The sequence below is a fragment of the Balearica regulorum genome, chromosome 6, assembly GCF_011004875.1.
Source record: "Balearica regulorum gibbericeps isolate bBalReg1 chromosome 6, bBalReg1.pri, whole genome shotgun sequence".
Taxonomy (NCBI): Eukaryota; Metazoa; Chordata; class Aves; order Gruiformes; family Gruidae; genus Balearica; species Balearica regulorum.
In genome coordinates, this window is record NC_046189.1 from 3,320,691 (window position 1) to 3,339,263 (window position 18,573).

Below are 18,573 nucleotides of genomic sequence, written 5' to 3' on the forward strand. Positions count from 1 at the left end.
GGACATGCAGCAAGGCAGAAATGACGCGGTCCCTGCACGGCACGAGCCCTCGGCCTCTCCGCTGCAGCAAGCTCCGGTGATACCACCAGCCAGGCGCGAGGTCCATGCTCATCCCTGTCAAGGCGAGCAGCCAGGCCCCGACAAGCAGCTTTGCGACTCTTGTTGGCTGAACGCACTGAGCAGCAGCATCTCCCCATGCTCTCAAATCGCCTCAGGAAGAAAATGAACCACAGTGCAAGCAAAATGCTTAAAGAAAAACCATGAGTGTGATGATTCAGAGATGAGTTTTGGATGCCAGATCCACAGTTGGTGCCTGCGAGAGGCCTGTGCTGCTTTGTGAAGGCCGAGAGCCCTTCCAGACCCTTCCAGGAAGGGTTGCAGCCTGGTACAACTGAGTGTAATAACGCCAGCGTAATGAGCTTGATGTCAACAAAAGCGATGAGATGACGTATTAACAGCTACGGTGACTGTGGGTTGTTAACACAGGTTGACGGGATGAACAACAGAGCAGGAGCTGACAGCTTGCTCATTTAGCTGTTTACTACATACACCGCCGGTGGCAGAGAAACAGGGGATGGGCAGATTGGGTGAAACCAGAGGGAGGCTACCAATTAGCCAAATTAACGCAAATGTTTGACACTAACTCCCCTGTAAGCCCTGGCTGGTGGTCAAGCCCTTGTGGAGAGCTGGGTGTTAAACCAAGGAGCCAAGACCTATTCTTTGCCCCGCACGGGGAGCAAGAGTGCGAACAAGCATCAGGTGATGTTCTGCATCCTCACGTGCCAGAGAGGCCGTGGGGCACAGCCTGTCCCTGGAGAGCAGCCAGCATTTGGGCCCTGGCTCATCACCCATCGTAGCGATGGAAACAAGACCTGGTTTGAGTCCCCCCTGAAGATCACAGCGTCTTCAGGAGGCTCTGGATCCAGCATGGGGCAGAGACCCCAACACAGGGCTCAGGTCTCCATGGACAAGGCTGTCATCTAGCTCATAATCTGCTGGATCTGCAACGCAAAGGACTTGCGGATCCTTTGGTCCTAGTGGGGCTTGGAGAAAGGCCAGGTGGTTTGGGAGCAGGCAAGGGGAAGACTGGTGCAAATGGCCAGGCTCTCGGTGAGGGTCCCGGCAGAGACCCCCAGCCCGTCGCCCGTACTCACCGGTCTCAGGCCCTTCCAGTGGCTCGGTGTTGAGCATCATGTTGGCCAAGGACACCTTGGGCTGCGCCGGGGTCTCTGTGGGGGGAGAAGCGGCAGGGTCAGCCGAGGGAAGGGGATCTGCAGCAGCGCCCTCGGCACAGCCATAAACAAACGCGCTGGCCCCAGCTCCAGCACGGGGGATGCACACAAGTCACAGGAGTCAGGTCTGGATCTGTTTACCCTAGCACATACGTTTTAGAAATGTTTATTGGAGGCAGCTGACAGGATGAGTAATCCACAACCGCCCAGCCGGGACTGGTTCGCCTTGCTCACCCCAGCTGGCAGCTCTGCAGCACGGTCGGGTTCATCCTCGGGGGTGACTGTGAAGGAGCATCTCTAGGGCCCCACGCAACTCTGCTTTGGATGGCCCCTGCTCAACCCACAGCATGCAACTGGAGGGCTCTGGAGGAGCAGATGTGGCCTCTCTGTAGCCGGTTAGGCTTTGCTCCTCTGGTCTTGGAGAGGGCAGGGGAAAAAAAGGCATCCTCCAGGGGAGAAAAATAGTCCATGATGGATCTTCTCTTGCTCCCCTGCAGCCCTCGAGGACTGTCCGTGCATTGCACCCCTCTCCTTGGCCACACTCCTCCCAACACAGCCTCACATCCTTCTAAGAACTATGTTGTTGAGGACTGTCACCGGGGGAAGAAATCCCTTGCGTGGGCATGCTCTGCATGACTGCACCATATTGCATCATGACCCTTTCCAGGGCAACTTGTGGCTTATTTTCTGCGGGGCAGGAGGGGTTGGATTTGCTTTTCTCTGGGCACAGGTGGCATTCACTGCTGCCTCCCCAGTTTGTTCCCATTTGAGATGTAACTGCGTGGGGAAATACAGCTTCCCTGGGCATCGAGAGCTCCAACTCAGCACATGCAAACATTACTTCTACACATTGATGTCTCTTCTCAACATTTTTGTGGGCACATTTATTGCTCGCGAAGGTAAGAGACTTCAGACCTGATCCAAACCCGCCAAAGCCAATGGAGAGGCTCCCTGTGGGCACTGAAATTGGCTCTGAAGTGCCAGAAGCCGCCAGATGCAGCACTGGCAGGACCAGCGCAAACTTCTCCACATCACCAAGCCAAGTCACCTCTACGCTAAACTGTATAAAAAAAAATAAAAATTGGCTGTGTCTTAACAGAGCAACTTTTGGCCATGCCAAAGGGTTTGGTGAGGTTTACGTGTGATCTGTACACATGGAGCTTGGATCCCCGAAGGATTAAACTCTCGATTTAATCTCTTCTTTGTGGGTTTTTCTGGATAAGATATTATGCGAAGCAGATAGGTGGCTATGGAAATGGTGATGGGAGAAGAAGCTTTTCTCGCTTATTTTGCAATCAGGCTGGACTGAATTTATTCTGTGTTAACCCAGTTTGACTCTTATTATTAATTACAGCAATGCCGGCTGGACCCCACGAAGATCCATTGTGCAAAGCCTCCTGCACACAGAGTACAACAAACCCCCCCTCTGGGACTGGCTTTAATTCTCCCACAGTCTGTGTCAACTTAACACCACTGAAGTGTCAACTTGCATTTGCCAAAGAAAAACATTCACAACATTTCATAACCGGGTCCTGCCGCTGGTCCAGAGGATGCCAGACATGTGGTGACACAACTGAGCATTGCCAGGGCTGGGATTGTTGGTACCAACTGATTCCCCCATCCCTTACATGGTTTTTTTTTCCTTTTTTTTTGTGTCCATTTTATGAAAAAAAAAATAAAAGTGTGTTTTCCTTGAGAGGTACTTACTCGTGCTGAACGTCCCTGCGTAGGTTACTTTGGGTTGGGATTTCTGGTAGCCAGTAATGACGACAAAGTATTTCTGTCCGCTTCTGAGTCCTCGGATGATGTGCTCAGTGCCGGTCAGGTTTTGCTTCTGCACCAGAGAGTGGTCATGCGCTAAGGTGACGGTGATATCAAAAGTGTAGGTGTTGTGTGGCTCGGGGCTGGCCCAGCGCAGCCTGGCACTGCTCTCGGTGACATCTGTGATCTGGATGTCGTGGGTCTTTGCTGCAATGCGAAAATCAGAAGAAACACTAAGCAAGGATTTGAAGAGGAAAGATCTCGAGGGAAAAAAAGCCTCTCAAGTGCTACAGGATCTCCTTCCAAGTCCACAGCAAATAAATTTGTCTGCAGCCAGTTGTGGCGTGTACAAACCGGGTTGTGACTTTGCCATCTCAGACGCCCAACCCGGCACGCTGCAAGGCGGCTTTTCTTCCATAGCCTAGATGATGTACCAAGTGGTTGGTTTATTTTTTAATAATCTGCTGCAATCTAGCAAATCAAAGCAAATTTTTTCACAAGATTACGCAGCCTTAAATGTGATTCCCAGCACAACTTTCCCAACAACTGTAAACATGCCAAGTCAGATCCTTCTCTAGGGCACAATGGATTCACTGATCTGCTGATGCAAAGCCTGCTTAAGATCAAACATAACCTTAGAAAGGTCAAACGAGCTGTTAGGGAAAGGTTTTCCTGCTATGGCAGAGTATTGGGCAAGACCTTTATAAATGCTGCTTGGAAGCAACAGGAGAGCAAGAAACACCCAGAAATGCTTGTTCCCTGCAAGCTGATGAAAGCATTAACCTTGCTAAAGCTGAATGGCTTTTATTTATTGTTTTTTAGTTATTATTTACATGCATCGACTGGTTAAGCATCCCTGTTCTTTGCCACATGTTCTTTGGTTCTTCTTGGGCTAGCGCAGAGCTTCCTGCACCCCCTTGCAAAAACACATGGGAAAACTCTTTTACGTGAGCTGTGCTCATGTGAAAGACCTTTACCATTCCCAAATAGGTCTCCACACTGATTCAGTGGTGAACTAACCCAACTAACTATTTATATGAGCTGACGGAGAATTCGAACAATGCCATCGTATGAATCACCATAAATAGCAAAACTTAGCCAAGGGGTAACGCTACGAGGAAAACATAGAAAGCAAACAGGCCGCACTGGAAAGAGAAGTGCTCTGAGGTTGTACTACTGAGCTAGGCAGCAGATGATGGATTGTCCCATGTTTAGATGTCCTGCTTGTTATGCCTAGAGGCAGCCCGGCCCCCATCCGGTTTCACACAAAATTCTCAACACAAGCTGACAAAGCCTCAACCCCCCACTGCAGTTTTCCAGTTTTGCACCTAAAAGCTTGTTTCTGCAAGCATGAAATTTGGCCTCTCGGTGACATTTCCCATAGGAATAATCCTCTCAGGGAGGAAGAGGAGCCACAACTGTGGTACAGACAAGCGAGAGGGCCCTGCTCGCGTGGGGAGAGCCTTTCACATACCCCCTTGTCTTCTCCTGCCGCCGCCCGCCGCGGTTCCTGTGGTGTTCGTGGTGGTGCGGCCGGCGGCTTTGGCGTGGGCGGCAGTGCTTGCTGTGCTCTGCGCCGTGGCGTTCACCTGGACCGCGGTGCTGGCTGTGGTCTGGGCGGTGGTGGTTCTAGCACGCGTGTTGGTGCTCACGACAGGCTTGATGGTCGCACTGACCATGGTGCTGGCACTTACGGTCTGGCTGACGGTCACGTTGGGTGCCACGTACCTGTCAAAGCAAAAGCAGTTGATATGGCGCTTTTTTTTCCCCACTATATAAGCAGAATTTTGGAAGTGGAGATGAGTTGACGTAGGCAAGAAACCCCCGGAGGTCAACAGTCTTTGTCAGCTTTAGGTATGCCTTCAGCCAAGTGGCGACAAACGCTGCAGAGCGCTGCCTATCCCTTGGGGCACAAGTCTGCCTGTACGCCAACCTTACACACGTAGGAGGGAATTCTGTAGACAGCTCTGTACAGCATGGCTGATTTCACGGGGCTCGACCTTCTAAAGCCAGCACAGTTCTGTGCCAGCAATGAGCGGGTCTTGGTGACACAAGCTTTCACTTCTGTTCATAAAATACTAGGATGTATTCTGTGATGGATCCTGAATATCAGATAGCACAGTGCTGCCCACCTCTGAAAATAGCCCCTGGAGTGGAAAACCCCTAATTAATCGTATTTTCTGAAATTTCTGACCTGCATGATGACAGTAGCATATACCTCCTTCATATCCTTTATACATATATAAATATGGAATTTAACACATATTTAAAATTGCATGCATACTCATCTACCCTTTCTAGCAGATATATCTGGTTTGATACTAAAGGAACTGGTAACATGCTGATAATCCTGATCGTTATCACTGAAGCTGCTTTTTCTATCTTTTTCCAAACAGGGACCGGGAAACGAGTGCTTCTCCCCCAGACAGGCTGTTAGCAAAGCTCATTCTCTTGCAGACAAACCACTACTTACACTGCTTTGTGCCTGGTCTGCCCGGGGCTCTGGCTCTTGGCTTGCTGCTCACTCTGGAACCACTCGCACTGTTTCCTTACCTCTGGAGACAGGTAGAAAGCAAAGTCGCCTAGAGACAGAGAGAGCCTGGCATTAAACACTGGCGTTGAGGGTGGTGGTTACCTACCAACATCACATTACATGTATTTCTTCCTGATTTAAAAAAAAAAAAAAAAAAAAAGTCTTCTCTCCTTGCTTGCTCTGATAAAAGTTATGGAGTATCTCGTGATGTTTGGCGTGGTTACTGCAGCATCCTGGGCTGGGAGATTTGTTATTCTGATTTACAAACACGAGAGCAGTAACTACAAGATGCCAGAGGGCTATATGTCTTAGTCTATCATATGTAAACAGCTTGCTTATAACAAGGCACTTCCAACCACAGAGTTAATTTTTTTTTTTTTCAAGAGTTCGAAGTTTCCAGGACCCCTGTAAGCGGTAAGTGGAAAAAGCAAATTGAGAAAACCTAAACATTTATTTTCAGGGAAAGATGTGCTCATGGCTGCTTCCTATTTAGTGCAAGACATTCCTGAACCAGTGGTTTCTTAGCCCAGTAGACTGATTTTCAGGACTTTTTTGATAAAACTAGTTTTCCTAGAAAAGGCCCATTTCTTGTCCTTGCTGGCCAGGTCTGTTTAGGATCTCTGGGAGCTGTCTCTAGCTGGAGATCCAGCCTGGGGATCTGAGATGCAAATTTTCAAGGCACAATCTGCACATCCCAAACATAGCAGTATTGTTTATCCCTGAGAAAGAAATCCTCCTCATCTGGTCCTTAAATCTACAGGCAGCAACTCCAGATCAGAGCCTAAGCCATCCAAATGCCTTCTAGACATGATGTTTATGCTGAAGTTGGGAAGAAAGATTTGCTGGTTGCTCAAGGAGCACGGAGGGAGTGCTAGCAGGCTGCTGGGCTGCAGAGGGCCAAGTGCCCCAGCAGAACCATACCCTATGGCACTTGTTGCAGATATGATCAGCAAGCCAAGCAGGATTAGGTCAGATCCCACAGGTGAGCCTGTGGAGACCAAGTCAAACCAGACCGAAGCGCAAATGGTACTTGGCAGACCAACAGACTGCACGGGATGGGCTGTGGAGGCCAAAGTGAATGAAAACCAGACGTATTCAACTAGGCAGACCCATGAGCAGCAACAAGCTGACCAAACAGTACAGAACATATAAAACCAGACCAGCTTCAGTGGGTCCCACTGCCCAAAGAGTCAGGCTAGAGCCCACCCAACCAGCAGGCAGGTAGACTACACCTGGCAGATTAATCCCTCTGAAGTCACATGTTGCCCCTTCCATAACACTTTAGCTGCAGGATGTTCTACTTACTTCTGATAAAAGATGGCAGCAGTCTCCCGAAGCGTAGTAAGGGCTCTTCATGAAGCTCTCCTGGTTTATGGACCAACTTGAAGAACACATCGTTTGGCTCATTAGCTAGGGTATAGATATTCTTGGCATTCACCTTACTGCCAATGCCCAAGACAACAAAGAAGTACCCTTTGCATTTTGCATCAATAACAACCTTCTGCAGGTACTCAAGTTCTTGTTTATTCACTTTTCCGGTCATCATCAGAACTATGACTTTTAGATCCCGAGGGTTTGGTGCACTTTCAAAAATATGAGCCATCGTGTGTTCAATTGCACTTGCCATAGCCCTTGTGCCATGAAGCTGGGTCATTTGGTTCTGAAGGTAATTAATGATCTTCTCTTTGGATCCAAAATCAGTTAGTGAAAACTCAGTTTTTACTGGTGGGAAGCTTGAGTTGGTTTCGTATTCATAAGGAGCTTGCTGGAGAACCGCTACTCTTGCATGGTGCTGAGATACTTTTGGCTCAGAGCTGATTTCTAGGTTACTTATAAGGTGGGAAATGTACTTCTTCATCTCGTTGAACTGCAGAGGGGTGGTGGACTCTGAGCTATCCATGATGAAGGCCATGTCAGTGTCTACATCTGTTGGGGCTGCCCTTCTGTCTCTAAATACAGGTCTCTGACTACCAAAACCACAGATGGGATCAGGGTCACACACATCTAGGGAAGAAATACAGCAGATTTCACCTGGAGGAACTCAAAATGACCCTCCCTCATCATTGTAAAAATCTCTTGTCATATGAAATACCATCAAGCCATGGACATTCACTGGTCCGTTACTTGATACCAAAGTCATTTCATCCCAAAACACATTTAGTCAAACATTTAGTATTTTTATGGGTTCCTTTGTCCAAAGGGATCCCTGAAGCACTCTGTCATAAATGGCAGAGGGCCATATTTTAGAGCGTTTAGCTATCGGTATTTGGGCTGTAAAAGTGGGAACCAGCCAGAAAAGGAGCTTCTCTTTACAAAGTGGAGAATGCCCAGCAAGCCTCATTCACAACGCCAATGTTTTCTGATCAACATAGGAATATGAATCCCTTGTCTTCAGCAGCAGAAGGGCTGACTCCCAACTGGGCTTCCCTTCCACACCACTGACAACCGACTGCTGTGCAACCAAAAGAATTTGGCACTGTCTAGAGGAGAAATTGGATGCTTTACCCAGACAAATGTGACAAGTCAAGAGCCTCCGGATAGTTTCATTCAGCTGACTGCCACCAGTTGGAAGAACAATTGCATGTCCAACCGCTGTGTTGTTGATCTGGTTAGATGCAAACAGAAAAACATGGTGTTAGTAGTGCTACCTTCTGTTATCTTCAGCTCAAAGTAGGGGAGGGCAATCCACAACTCAAAGAGATTCTCTAGTCAGCATGCTACTTTTGGTGGATCCCATTCGGAGTAGCCTAATGCCCCCGGTGTCACTTAGTGGAACTAGTTTAGAGACATAAACTCCAAGAAAAGGGTCAAGCACTTGAACCAGCACTCAGCATGCTTGTCTGGGGCTTTTTTGTTGCTTTAAATCTCTGTGCATCCACTCTCTCTCAGCCAACAAAGCCAATGTACTTCTACCTTCCCGCTCTTTGCCTTTCTGTGAGACCTTTCTTGCTATGGGGACTATCTTTTCTTCTGTTTCATATACCACACCTGGCACCCTGGCGCCATGGTCTGGGAAACAAATGACTCATCATAACCTCAGTAGCGTTTCACAGCATACATTGTATTTTGGATTTCTCTCCTAATAGACATGCTGGATGAGTATGACCAGCAATGCTTTCTCAGCGCTAAGCACTTGAAAGGCCTGTGGAAGCCAACCACTGCCTGTAGGAGCAAACGCCGTCAATCCCCCCAGCAAACCAGACTGAAGTCATGAGCAGAAAATGAAAGAAAAAGTGAATGACCCCAACCTCCAGAGCTCTGATGAGAACTGGGTCCTGCCTGCTGGTGAGGAACACAGGCATGACCCCAGCATCGTAGAGTTTCAGCACGGCGTCATTGAGCTGTGGGGAGGCTCTCGTGTCTCCGTTGCTGAAAAAGACAGCCACCTTCCTCATAAGGAAGCCGCTTCGGGCACGCTTGAACGTATTCCTGGCCACGAAGGACATGGCAGTCTCCAGGCTCCGTGGCTTTGTGGTCAGGGTCGCCTGGAAGTTTTGGATCTGCTGGAGGAGGCTTGATTTCTTCCTGGCGTCAGCAAAGCGGATCTCCGTGGTGACCTCGTTGTTGTAGGTGACCAGAGCCACCCGAGCACCCCGAGGGCAGTTGCTCTCAGCAATGGTTAAGTTGTTGACCACTCTGAGCACGGTTTGCTTCATCCTGTTGAAAACATCCCTCACGACGCCCGAGGAGGTGTCAATAGCGAAGGCCAGCTCAGTTGGGAAGACAGGACACTCCTTGGGACCTGCCGGAAACGTACGTTGGGAACAAATAGTGCCTCAAATAGTTGTCAAGGTGCAAGGGCCATGTCCTCAGCAGGGGTAAATCATTCATACCGCATACGTGGGGAGAAAAAGAATTCTGGCACATGGTCACGCTGGGGTTTAAAGAACTGAAGGTAACTTACCATAGCAGCAAGCTGTGGAAAAATGGGGGAAAAAAAAGCAGCTTGGTTAGTGCCATTTGTATAACATGATGGACATACAAGGGTAGTGACAGGGAAGTAGCAAAGCACTGATGTACTCACGGCATTTGTCTTTGATGTTCCGCACAAGCGCACATTGCTTTAGAAAATAAGAGAGGGAGAAAGGGAAAGAAAAAAAAAAGAGATACGTGACACAGCCGACAAAAGAGTATTTCAAAACAAGAGACAAATGATGCCACACTTACATCTCTGGATTCTCCTTTATCGCCTTTAAGTCCCTGTTTGAAAAATAAAGTAAAATTGAGTGCAATGTGTATTTTCAGGGTGCCCCATGGACCCATTTGGAATGATTATTTAACCACAGGTCGTGCAGAAACCAGGGGGAAACCTGCCTGTTTTCAGTTGTATTTCCAGCAAGAGCAGGAAATATTTTACCCTCTGAGGAATAAACCAAGCTGAGGTCAAACCCAAAAGGGATATTTACAATGCTCTAGGTTCACGCGCAAAGCAAGCCAAGTCCTCTTGGCCTTTCTAGGATGCTCTGTGCCAGTCAGATTTGGTCATGGACCATATCCCGTGTGGAGTGATAAATGATAAAGAGCTGAGACCTTCCTAGAAGGATCTTTAAGTGGCATATGCCCATGGGGAAATCCTAGTGCCTGGTAAGAGCCTCTCTCTTGACTTTTTCTTTCTGTTATGCATTGCTGTTTGAGCACAAGTGATTATTTATCAATGATAAACAGCTAGTTAGGAATTAGAGACACATCCAAGACAAATAAAGAGGAATTTGCTCAACTTGAAATTAGCAGAAGATGGAGGTGGGCATGTTTTTCAATCCTTGGCACTAATGGGGACCACTACATTTCTCAGAGAGGCAATCAGGACTCTCTCCAAAGGGGAGGCCAGAGGCTCCATCAGCAAATGCAAAGAACACTTACGGATGATCCAGGGTATCCAACCTCTCCTTTCTGACCAGGTGTCCCAGGATCTCCTGCATTTCCCTAGAGAGGGAGAGAGAACAAAAGAAATCCTTCTCCATGAACATCTGCAGGAGGACTCCCAGGAGCATGAGTCAACAGAGGGAAAAGATGAGCACATCTCTCAGGCCATTCATGCAGAGGGGAAAAACTGTGTCACGGCCCAACTTACTCTGCGACCTCTGTTTCCTTTAGGGCCAGGGCCTCCAGCACCACCACGGTCACCAGGTCCACCCTTGTTGAGGGAAAACACAGACAGTAGCTCTAAATCTGCACAGGACCATAGGTAACAGCTACATTGCTTGGAAAATTAATGTATAGCTCACGGGCTGCACCGTACCTTGGGGCCTGCGTAGCCTATGAAGCCACGTTCTCCCTGAAACAACATAAGGGTTTACTTGAATATAGAGTTTTAGAAAATGAACCTGATTCTGCAGACAGATCTGTAGCAACTTCAGGAATTAAACAATGGAGGAAAAAGAGAGAGAGACTGCAAATTCATTTTGCAATTTTGTTCCTCATACGATTAACAAAAGCAAACATCTACTCTTTTTTAAGGTCTGATTGCTCTTCTAAGGCTAATTTCAACTGTAGAGGAGCTGTCAAAGATGCTGGCATATTGTTTTCAAAGCCCCACAGATATTCATGGGGCTTTCTGGCTAAAAGGTACAAAAACATTGTGTCTCCTCCTCGGAGAAGTTGATTTACATGGGCAAAACCAAGACAAAGGAAGAGGGGAAAGGTTTGAAGAGCCTTGCCTGATTTCTTCACCAGGGTACACAAAGGGCTGATTTCTGCCCCTGTATGAAGCCTCTCTGACTTCACCCAGGCTCTGCCCTTGCCCATGTGCATTGGAGACCACGGATACTTCCTTGTCCTTGGTAACTCATGTTGGTAGAGAGCCATGCTGAGCAAACACCTACCTTTCTGCCTTTAGGACCTGGGCCACCAATTCCATCTCGTCCATCATCACCCTAAAATTGGAAAGCCAAGGTTGTTAATATGCTGTCATATATGAATAGCTTAAACCTCACAGATCCAGCGACATCAATAGAAAGAATCCACTGATGCCACAGGCCTTTGAGAAATCCTTCTTTAGATGAAATTATTGCCAGAAAAAAAGCACAAAAAGGTGGTGCCAAAACTACAAATCTGAATTAAAACTTGCTTCTCATACACATACAATGTGTAAAATCCAGATGGAAGTCAGCAACGGGAAGCAGGTTAGGAGGAGACTCCCCAGGTCAGCCAACGCTAGGGGTGTACTTATAGCTCTGACCCAATCTTGTCCTCCCTTACTCTGTGCAAACCATTTTTTTCCTCAGTTGGCCCCTCACTATAGAGAGTAATGAGAACCAGGCCCCATCAAAGGGCTCACTTAGTCTACACATCCTCTTTCTAGGTTACCTTTGACCAGGGTGTCTACCCATACCTCATGCAACGAGCCAGGACAAGGCCAAGTAACTCCATACAGGATGCCTGTTCCCTGTGCTATACCTTGCTAATAATCTTCTGGACAGCCTCTGCCCTTCAGACTCATCTCAGAGATGTTACAAGTCACTTTTCAAGCAAATATAATTCACCTCCTCAAAGGGACTACCATTACTAACTATGCTCATGCCAGAAGAAGACATAAGGCTGATTTCCCTCTCTCCTATTGCACTGTGGAGGATGCAAAGTCCGTAGGGAGCTAAACTCCCTGCTGTGAAGGGCTGTGGTCTGTTTGCAACCAGAAAGGGTTCAGCCCAGCATCCTTAAAGGCATGAGTGCGTGGCCACACTTACCATCTCTCCTCGTGGGCCCTGCTGTCCATTTGGCCCTTTGGGTCCAGGGTTTCCAGGCTCACCCTGAAAACAGGAGCATCTGTTAAAGCACGTGCTGAAACTCCAGGCAACTGAGCCTTGCCCATCCCATCAGCACTGGCTTCTTTACATAGACAAGTCTGCAGTGGTCTTTGCGGTGGGAAGTCATGGCTGGACCTACACAGCCAGCAACAGTACCAAAGTTCTTGGTCTTTAGTAGGACCTTTAGTGTTTTCAAGAAAGCTGAGCAATGGGACATGGGAGACCAGCCAGCTCCCACCAACGGATGGTACTATTGGTGTTTGCTTTTCATAAGCACCGCAAAAGTAAAAGCTCCCAAGCTCTGCAGATTTTGCCAGTGCAAGTGGACAGTGGAGGAGCTGTGAAAATGAAACAGCGTGTGTGAATCTGGAGAGATAAAACCACCTAGAGAGATCCAGCACAACCACCTTCCCATGTGGGCATCGGTTGAGAATCTGCCCTGGAAAATTACTTGGAAATCTCAGTTACTCAATTAATTTTGCTTCTCTGTTCAACAAAATGGGAGCCTAATGAAACAACAATAGCACAGACCTTGCTCTACTCCACACTGTGCAATCCAGTGAAGAGAAGCTAATTTCACTCCAAGATGTTTATCTCCAGTAATTATTTTAGCTCACTCCTATCCAGAAGCTTTTCATTGCTATCTTAGTTGCTGATGCCCCTTGATCGTGAAGACATACCTTTCGTCCCAGGGGACCGATCCTGCCCCGCTCTCCTGGGGTTCCTGGTGGCCCACCACCAGCCTGGAACGGAAACAAGGAGAGGCACATTGGCAATGTATCAATAAAACTGGATGCCAGAAACTAGGGGATTGGGTGACCGTAGAAATCATGTATTAACTACTAGGGCTGGTGCCTCTCAAAGCACCTTAGGAAATTCAGAAGTGTAATTCACAGCTGGGAAGAGCAGAAGGACCAGGTCAGCTAAATGCAAATATCAGCAGCAACCTATATCGTCCCCAGAGAAACCCTCCAGGAAATGTGTAAGCAGGAGGGGCAAAGTCCCGCTCAGGATGGGGAAATGCAAGATGTGTCTGGCTTTATCACCATGACTCTTGATGGGGTGGGACAAATAAATGATGGGGACTCCCCCCAGCAAGCACGTGAGATGGTCATGGTCTGGCATCAGAGACTGAAACATCACGAAGGATGCTCTGCCAGTCACTCGGGGTTGTTCTTTAATTAAGATCGCAAACCATAATGGGCCAAATGCTGAAGGCCTGACTCTTTTATGGTTGCTTTTAACTCTATCTTTTGTAACTCTTAATCAAAACATCTCTAACATAAGTTGAGAGGAGGATTGCACTGAAAGAGTATTATAAGAGAATGAAACAGAATTAGAACCCTAGAGAGGGAAACAGGAAGACACATCAGCTGCATCTTATTAGCCCAGCGAGATGTTCTTGCTGAGCACAGTTGGGCCAATGGCTGAGAAGCAGCAGAAGGGTTTACCCGGGGTCCAGGAACGCCTTGCTCTCCTCTTATGCCTGGCGTGCCGAGCTGGCCAGGTGGACCCTGCGTGGGGAGAAAAGGAGAGACTGTGTCAAAGCACACGGACAGAAACACGCCAGTGATACACGAGGTCGCAAGGGGAAGAAACTCTACAGCACCCAAGAGATGGTTTTCAAACATGTCACAACTTGGGTGGTGCGAATGCAATGGCAGGCTTGATGTCCCAGGGCAGGACAGCCAGGCCACAGCACACCCAAAAATAACCAAGCCCCAAAATTGCTTGCTGCTGAGACTCTTTGAGGGAGCAGTTGTGATGAAATAATGCAACAACATCATGAGAGAAGACGTTTATTTTGCTTTCTCAGTCCCGTAAGCTCACTGACCTGTGGGCCCCTCATGCCTTGTTCTCCTGCCGGCCCCTCTTGACCAAGCGAGCCCTTGGTACCCTTGAAGTGCAAAACAGGACAACCAGGTTAGCCTGGGGGGATGTGGTCAATACCATGGGAGGGAAAGGAGATCTCAGGGCATGGGAAACTGCTTTACAACTGCATAAAAAGCAGGGAAGAACAGTTATTTTATTGCAGAATATGGTTATAGGAGAGAACGAGCACAGAACTGGTGGGGTAGTTTGCCTCCTGCAATCAACAGGCATCAATCTCCTTCATGCTTTGGCTCCGTTATGTTGCTCCAGCAGCACACGGAGATGAAGCATCTGAGCAGGGAATGCTGCAGAGGACAGACAGCGCCAGGCTTGTGGATGGCTGGTTTTGCATGAGTCCAGCAAGGAGCTTACACAGAGATGAGCCGGAGGAGGAGGAGGGAAATTTGGAGGACAGAGGAGGCACAGAGGAAGAGCAAAGCCCGCATGTGTCTTCTCTTGGCACATCCATCTTGGCCGGTGGGGTGGTGGGAGCCCCAGGTGTTGTCCCCATCATCACTTACCTTAACTCCTATCGTTCCCCTTCGTCCTGTCATACCCTGCGAACGAAGAAACATTGAGACTTGTTGCACAAGTATGTAAGCACACATTTCTTTATTGCTTTTAGATCTGTGTATTGCCAATTATCTTAGTCCAAAATTACATTTGGATAGTCTAAACTACTGGGGAGAAATAGAGAGTGAAAACCACACGGCCAGCCCTCTTAAATCCAACTTTGGCATGTTTTCTCCTTCCTCGCATCCCCCAACACTCCCCCACGTAGGTGAGTTGCTCCGTCACGCATACAGGAGTGTGCCACAGTCCATGGGCCACGTGCCCCGAGGGACAGGCGGCAGCTGAACAGCAGGGAATGCATCCCCAGATGTCCCAGCTACACCAGCTCCAGTTTGGTTTTTGCCTTTTAAAAAACCAGCAGCCGATGCACATGCCGGAGTAAACCAGATGTAGCTCAACTGATCTAAACACAGATTTACTTGCATGGGAATACATTCAGGATTAGACTTTTAAAGTCAGCAAACCACCAGGCATTTTATTTCATTTCTTTTTTTTTTTTTTTCTTTTCTTTTTTAGGTTGAACTCCTGACGCTTGTGAAACAAAATACATGGGAAAGCAGGAGGGAAAAAGTTATTGTCAATTTAAGCTCGGCCCCCGCTGACTGCGAGTCTGGCAGCTCACCTTCCTCCCAACTCCACCGTTTTGTCCTTCCGGCCCCACCAGTCCTGGCTCTCCCTAAGGGAAAAGCAAAACTCAAGTCAGAGCCCTGCGAAAATAGGTTTAATTCTCAAAAAAAAAAAAAAAAAAAGGGGTCCTTTTGTACTCTCACACAAGTTACTCGTTATTCTGCAATGGTGGAAACGCTTCTAACGATACGCAGAGACTTTCCATCAAGTTTCTGAGCTAGCGCAAGCCGACATTCCATTCTTTGGGAAATGTCTTCTGACATTTTAAGACACATTTTTATTCTGAGCTGATATGAAAACAAATGACATTTGAAATTTTCCAAGGAGCGTGTGGGTTGGGTTTTTTTCCAAAGGTTTCAGGTGAATCAGGATGTTCAGATTTGATATCATCTAAACATTTCTCTATATATGACCCGCAACAACACATGAAGGTAATTTCCAAATACAAAGTTGTTTTCAGTGACAATATTCCAAAAGTCATTGTAAAATGATAATAATAATAATAAAGCAGCACTTTTTACACAAAACATCTTCCAAACTGACATCTTCCCAGAAAAAGTTTTGGTTGCAAACCAACAACACTTTCTAGTGGAAAAATATTCCATCTGACAAGGCACAAGGAGTTTAAGAAACTTTCACCTTTTTGGCAGCATCCTTTTTTCTTTCTTTCCCTGTCCCATCCTATTGTAAAAACAAACAAAAAACACAACAAAAGACAACAAAGAAAAATTTACCATTGGTCCAATTTCACCCTTTTGGCCTCTGGATCCCCGTTGAGTATTATCAGCTCCTGAATCTCCCTGAAAGCAATAGAGCAATGAGGAACATCTGTGTAAGTGCGACATGAAAGTCAGACATCATAAACTGCTCTGCTATAGCTCAAAACCAACATTTTTTTTTCTTTTCTTTTTTTTTCTTCTTTGACTGAATTAGATGAAGTATTATTGGTGTTTTCAGACAGACACAGCTTTTCAACTGGGAAACTGAAGAAGGGGAGGAAGAGGAATTTTAATGTAGTGAAACAGTGATTGACAGATTGGTATCAAGAGGCATGTGTTACCCACGCATCATCTCTGAGTCCTTGCTCTGTCGCTGGACCTGCCCCTGTCCAGTGACATTTAATAAGCCTGAGTGCATGCTTCCACCCCCAGGACTGGTGGAAATTGGGTGGAAAAATCAAGAAGATGCCTTAGCAGTACTTACCGGGTCTCCGCGGAGCCCACGGTCACCTCGTTCTCCTCGTTCGCCTTTAACTCCCTTATCACCCTGTGGGAAGAGACTGAGAGTTAGCAAGAGCAGCCCTTGCCTGCTGAAAGCATCTCTGCCACGGTCCTCAGCCCCAAGGGGAACGTGATGGCTTTCCACCCTCCCCTGGCTCAAATCCACCTTTTCACCGTCATTTAGCCCCGTCGTGAACATGCTAAAAGCCTACCCTTCTGCCCGAATATCCCTTCTCTCCGGAGGAGCCTGGCAAACCCTTGTCTCCCTACAAAAGAAAAATATTTTAGAAGAGTATTTGCCGTTTTGGGGCCCTGCCACTGAAGCATCTTGTTATAAAGAGAAAAGCAATTAAAATGACTGACCTCTTCTCCGTCAATGCCATCCAGACCCATTTCTCCCAGTTCTCCCTGCAGAAGAGAGGCGAGGGGCAAATGCTCACTGAGGGAAAGGGGAACGGGGAGGGGGATACCGATGTGTCCGTACGCTCACCGCGGTGGCGTGAGGAAATAGCTCCATACCTTCTCTCCTGGGAATCCCCGAGAGCCCTAAAGAGATCAGAAAAGGGAGTTACTCTGCTTTTGCCTGGTTCATTGCCGTGGGAAGCGGTGGGGAAGGGGGGCCGTGCTTGGTGGCAGACCCAGAGCCAGGACTGGGGCTTGCTGCACCAGGGTCCATCTGCCCCTTATTTCTCTTCTTCAGCTGCCTCCTCAATGCTCATACCAAGATGAAATATGTGCATGGTGGGTTTTAGCCAGGTGATCCAATAAAATAGTTTACTCCTTAGCCACAGCTCTTTTCCCACTGACTTTCTTTTCTTCCTGCACCCATTTTTATATGAATCCAGATCCAGTCTCAGTGGCTTTGTCCAAGTCTGGACAGCTTTTTTAAAGAGACTCAGTATCTCAGCTGCAGCTAATGGGCTTGGTTCATGCACTCCTCTGCTCCCTGCCAGAGGATCCTGTGGTCAAAGCAAATAGTAGGAAACATCCCCTTAACATTGCTGAATATTCCCCATAAATATTATACATTTCACCACCTTCTCTGGCTTGTGGTGCGACTGCTGTCCTGAACCATTTGCTCAAGATTCCTCTATAAAGCAGCAGCCATGGCTCACTTCTCTGCCTCCTCCTCAAAAGCAGATTTCCACCCTCACGCCGTCCCACCGCCAGGCCAAGGCACGCACACGTCACTTCTTGGTTTTAAGAACAAATCCATCTCTTCTCACATCTTTCCCCTAGAGCCAGACTGCAGAAAATAAATCAGCCTTGTCTGCAGATTGAGCCTGGGTCCCTGGGCTGCCCCTTTTGCTCTTCATAGCAACACTAAAGCCACGACATCTGCTGAAAGCCTTGGTACTTGGCCAGGTGGACACCACCACCCAAGTGGACTTGGTGGCTGTTGCGTGACTTCCTAAAGCAGAAGGAGTTGCCTTCAGTGGACTCTCGCCAGCTGGACTCTGGGTCTGCTCCATGTAGGCTCCTTCCATACATACCTTAGTTCCTCTGTGCCCGGGACATCCCTGGAAACCCTGTGTCCCGTTCACACCCGGTGGTCCACGGTCTCCCTGTTGCATGGAGGGGAAAAATGCAATGGTCAGGGTTTGCCTGCTAAGCGTGTTTCTTCAGCTAACTGCACGCACCAGCAAGCGCAGGAGGTGGCTTGGAACCACAGGAGCCAACAGAGTATCAGGTTTTGAAAGACCAACACTCAGCCACCCCACCATCTCCTGCCCACAACCTTCCTCATGTGGAGATCCACTGCAAGTCTTCATCACTGAGAGAAACATCCTTCCCGAACTCTCAGCTATGAAAGAGCTTTATAAAACTTCTCCTTCAAAAATAAAATGACAAGTCAAAACCCTCAGAGCTCTGCATAGAAGTTTAATCTCATCCTGACCTTAAAGCCCCCGGAAAACATTGCATTGCACGCGATATCTGACAGCAGCATTTGGCCCCTGCCTGTGGTATTGGAAAAGCGATGAGCACCACCAGCCCATTGGCCTCAGCTTCAC

The 18,573-nt window shown here is 47.9% G+C and overlaps 1 protein-coding gene across 18 annotated transcripts in view; it reads right to left on the reverse strand.

Moving 5' to 3' along the window:
- The window catches only part of COL6A3 (collagen type VI alpha 3 chain), a 62,288-nt gene that overhangs the window by 6,993 nt on the left and 36,722 nt on the right, over window positions 1-18,573 (reverse strand). For 17 of the 18 annotated variants that reach the window (XM_075755928.1, XM_075755924.1, XM_075755910.1 and 14 more), the window contains 25 exons: window positions 18,055-18,126; window positions 17,081-17,107; window positions 16,925-16,969; window positions 16,774-16,827; window positions 16,545-16,607; window positions 16,076-16,141; window positions 15,337-15,390; window positions 14,663-14,698; window positions 14,104-14,166; window positions 13,721-13,783; window positions 12,950-13,012; window positions 12,210-12,272; window positions 11,349-11,399; window positions 10,766-10,801; window positions 10,598-10,660; window positions 10,387-10,449; window positions 9,694-9,726; window positions 9,539-9,587; window positions 8,775-9,268; window positions 8,032-8,131; window positions 6,832-7,530; window positions 5,467-5,575; window positions 4,468-4,721; window positions 2,940-3,200; window positions 1,155-1,229 (listed from right to left, as the gene is read on the reverse strand). In XM_075755928.1, the coding sequence (XP_075612043.1) occupies window positions 1,155-1,229; window positions 2,940-3,200; window positions 4,468-4,721; window positions 5,467-5,575; window positions 6,832-7,530; window positions 8,032-8,131; window positions 8,775-9,268; window positions 9,539-9,587; window positions 9,694-9,726; window positions 10,387-10,449; window positions 10,598-10,660; window positions 10,766-10,801; window positions 11,349-11,399; window positions 12,210-12,272; window positions 12,950-13,012; window positions 13,721-13,783; window positions 14,104-14,166; window positions 14,663-14,698; window positions 15,337-15,390; window positions 16,076-16,141; window positions 16,545-16,607; window positions 16,774-16,827; window positions 16,925-16,969; window positions 17,081-17,107; window positions 18,055-18,126 (2,956 nt within the window). The remainder of the gene's footprint in view (window positions 1-1,154; window positions 1,230-2,939; window positions 3,201-4,467; window positions 4,722-5,466; window positions 5,576-6,831; window positions 7,531-8,031; window positions 8,132-8,774; window positions 9,269-9,538; window positions 9,588-9,693; window positions 9,727-10,386; window positions 10,450-10,597; window positions 10,661-10,765; window positions 10,802-11,348; window positions 11,400-12,209; window positions 12,273-12,949; window positions 13,013-13,720; window positions 13,784-14,103; window positions 14,167-14,662; window positions 14,699-15,336; window positions 15,391-16,075; window positions 16,142-16,544; window positions 16,608-16,773; window positions 16,828-16,924; window positions 16,970-17,080; window positions 17,108-18,054; window positions 18,127-18,573) is intronic. The other variant, XM_075755915.1, reaches the window with a different exon arrangement.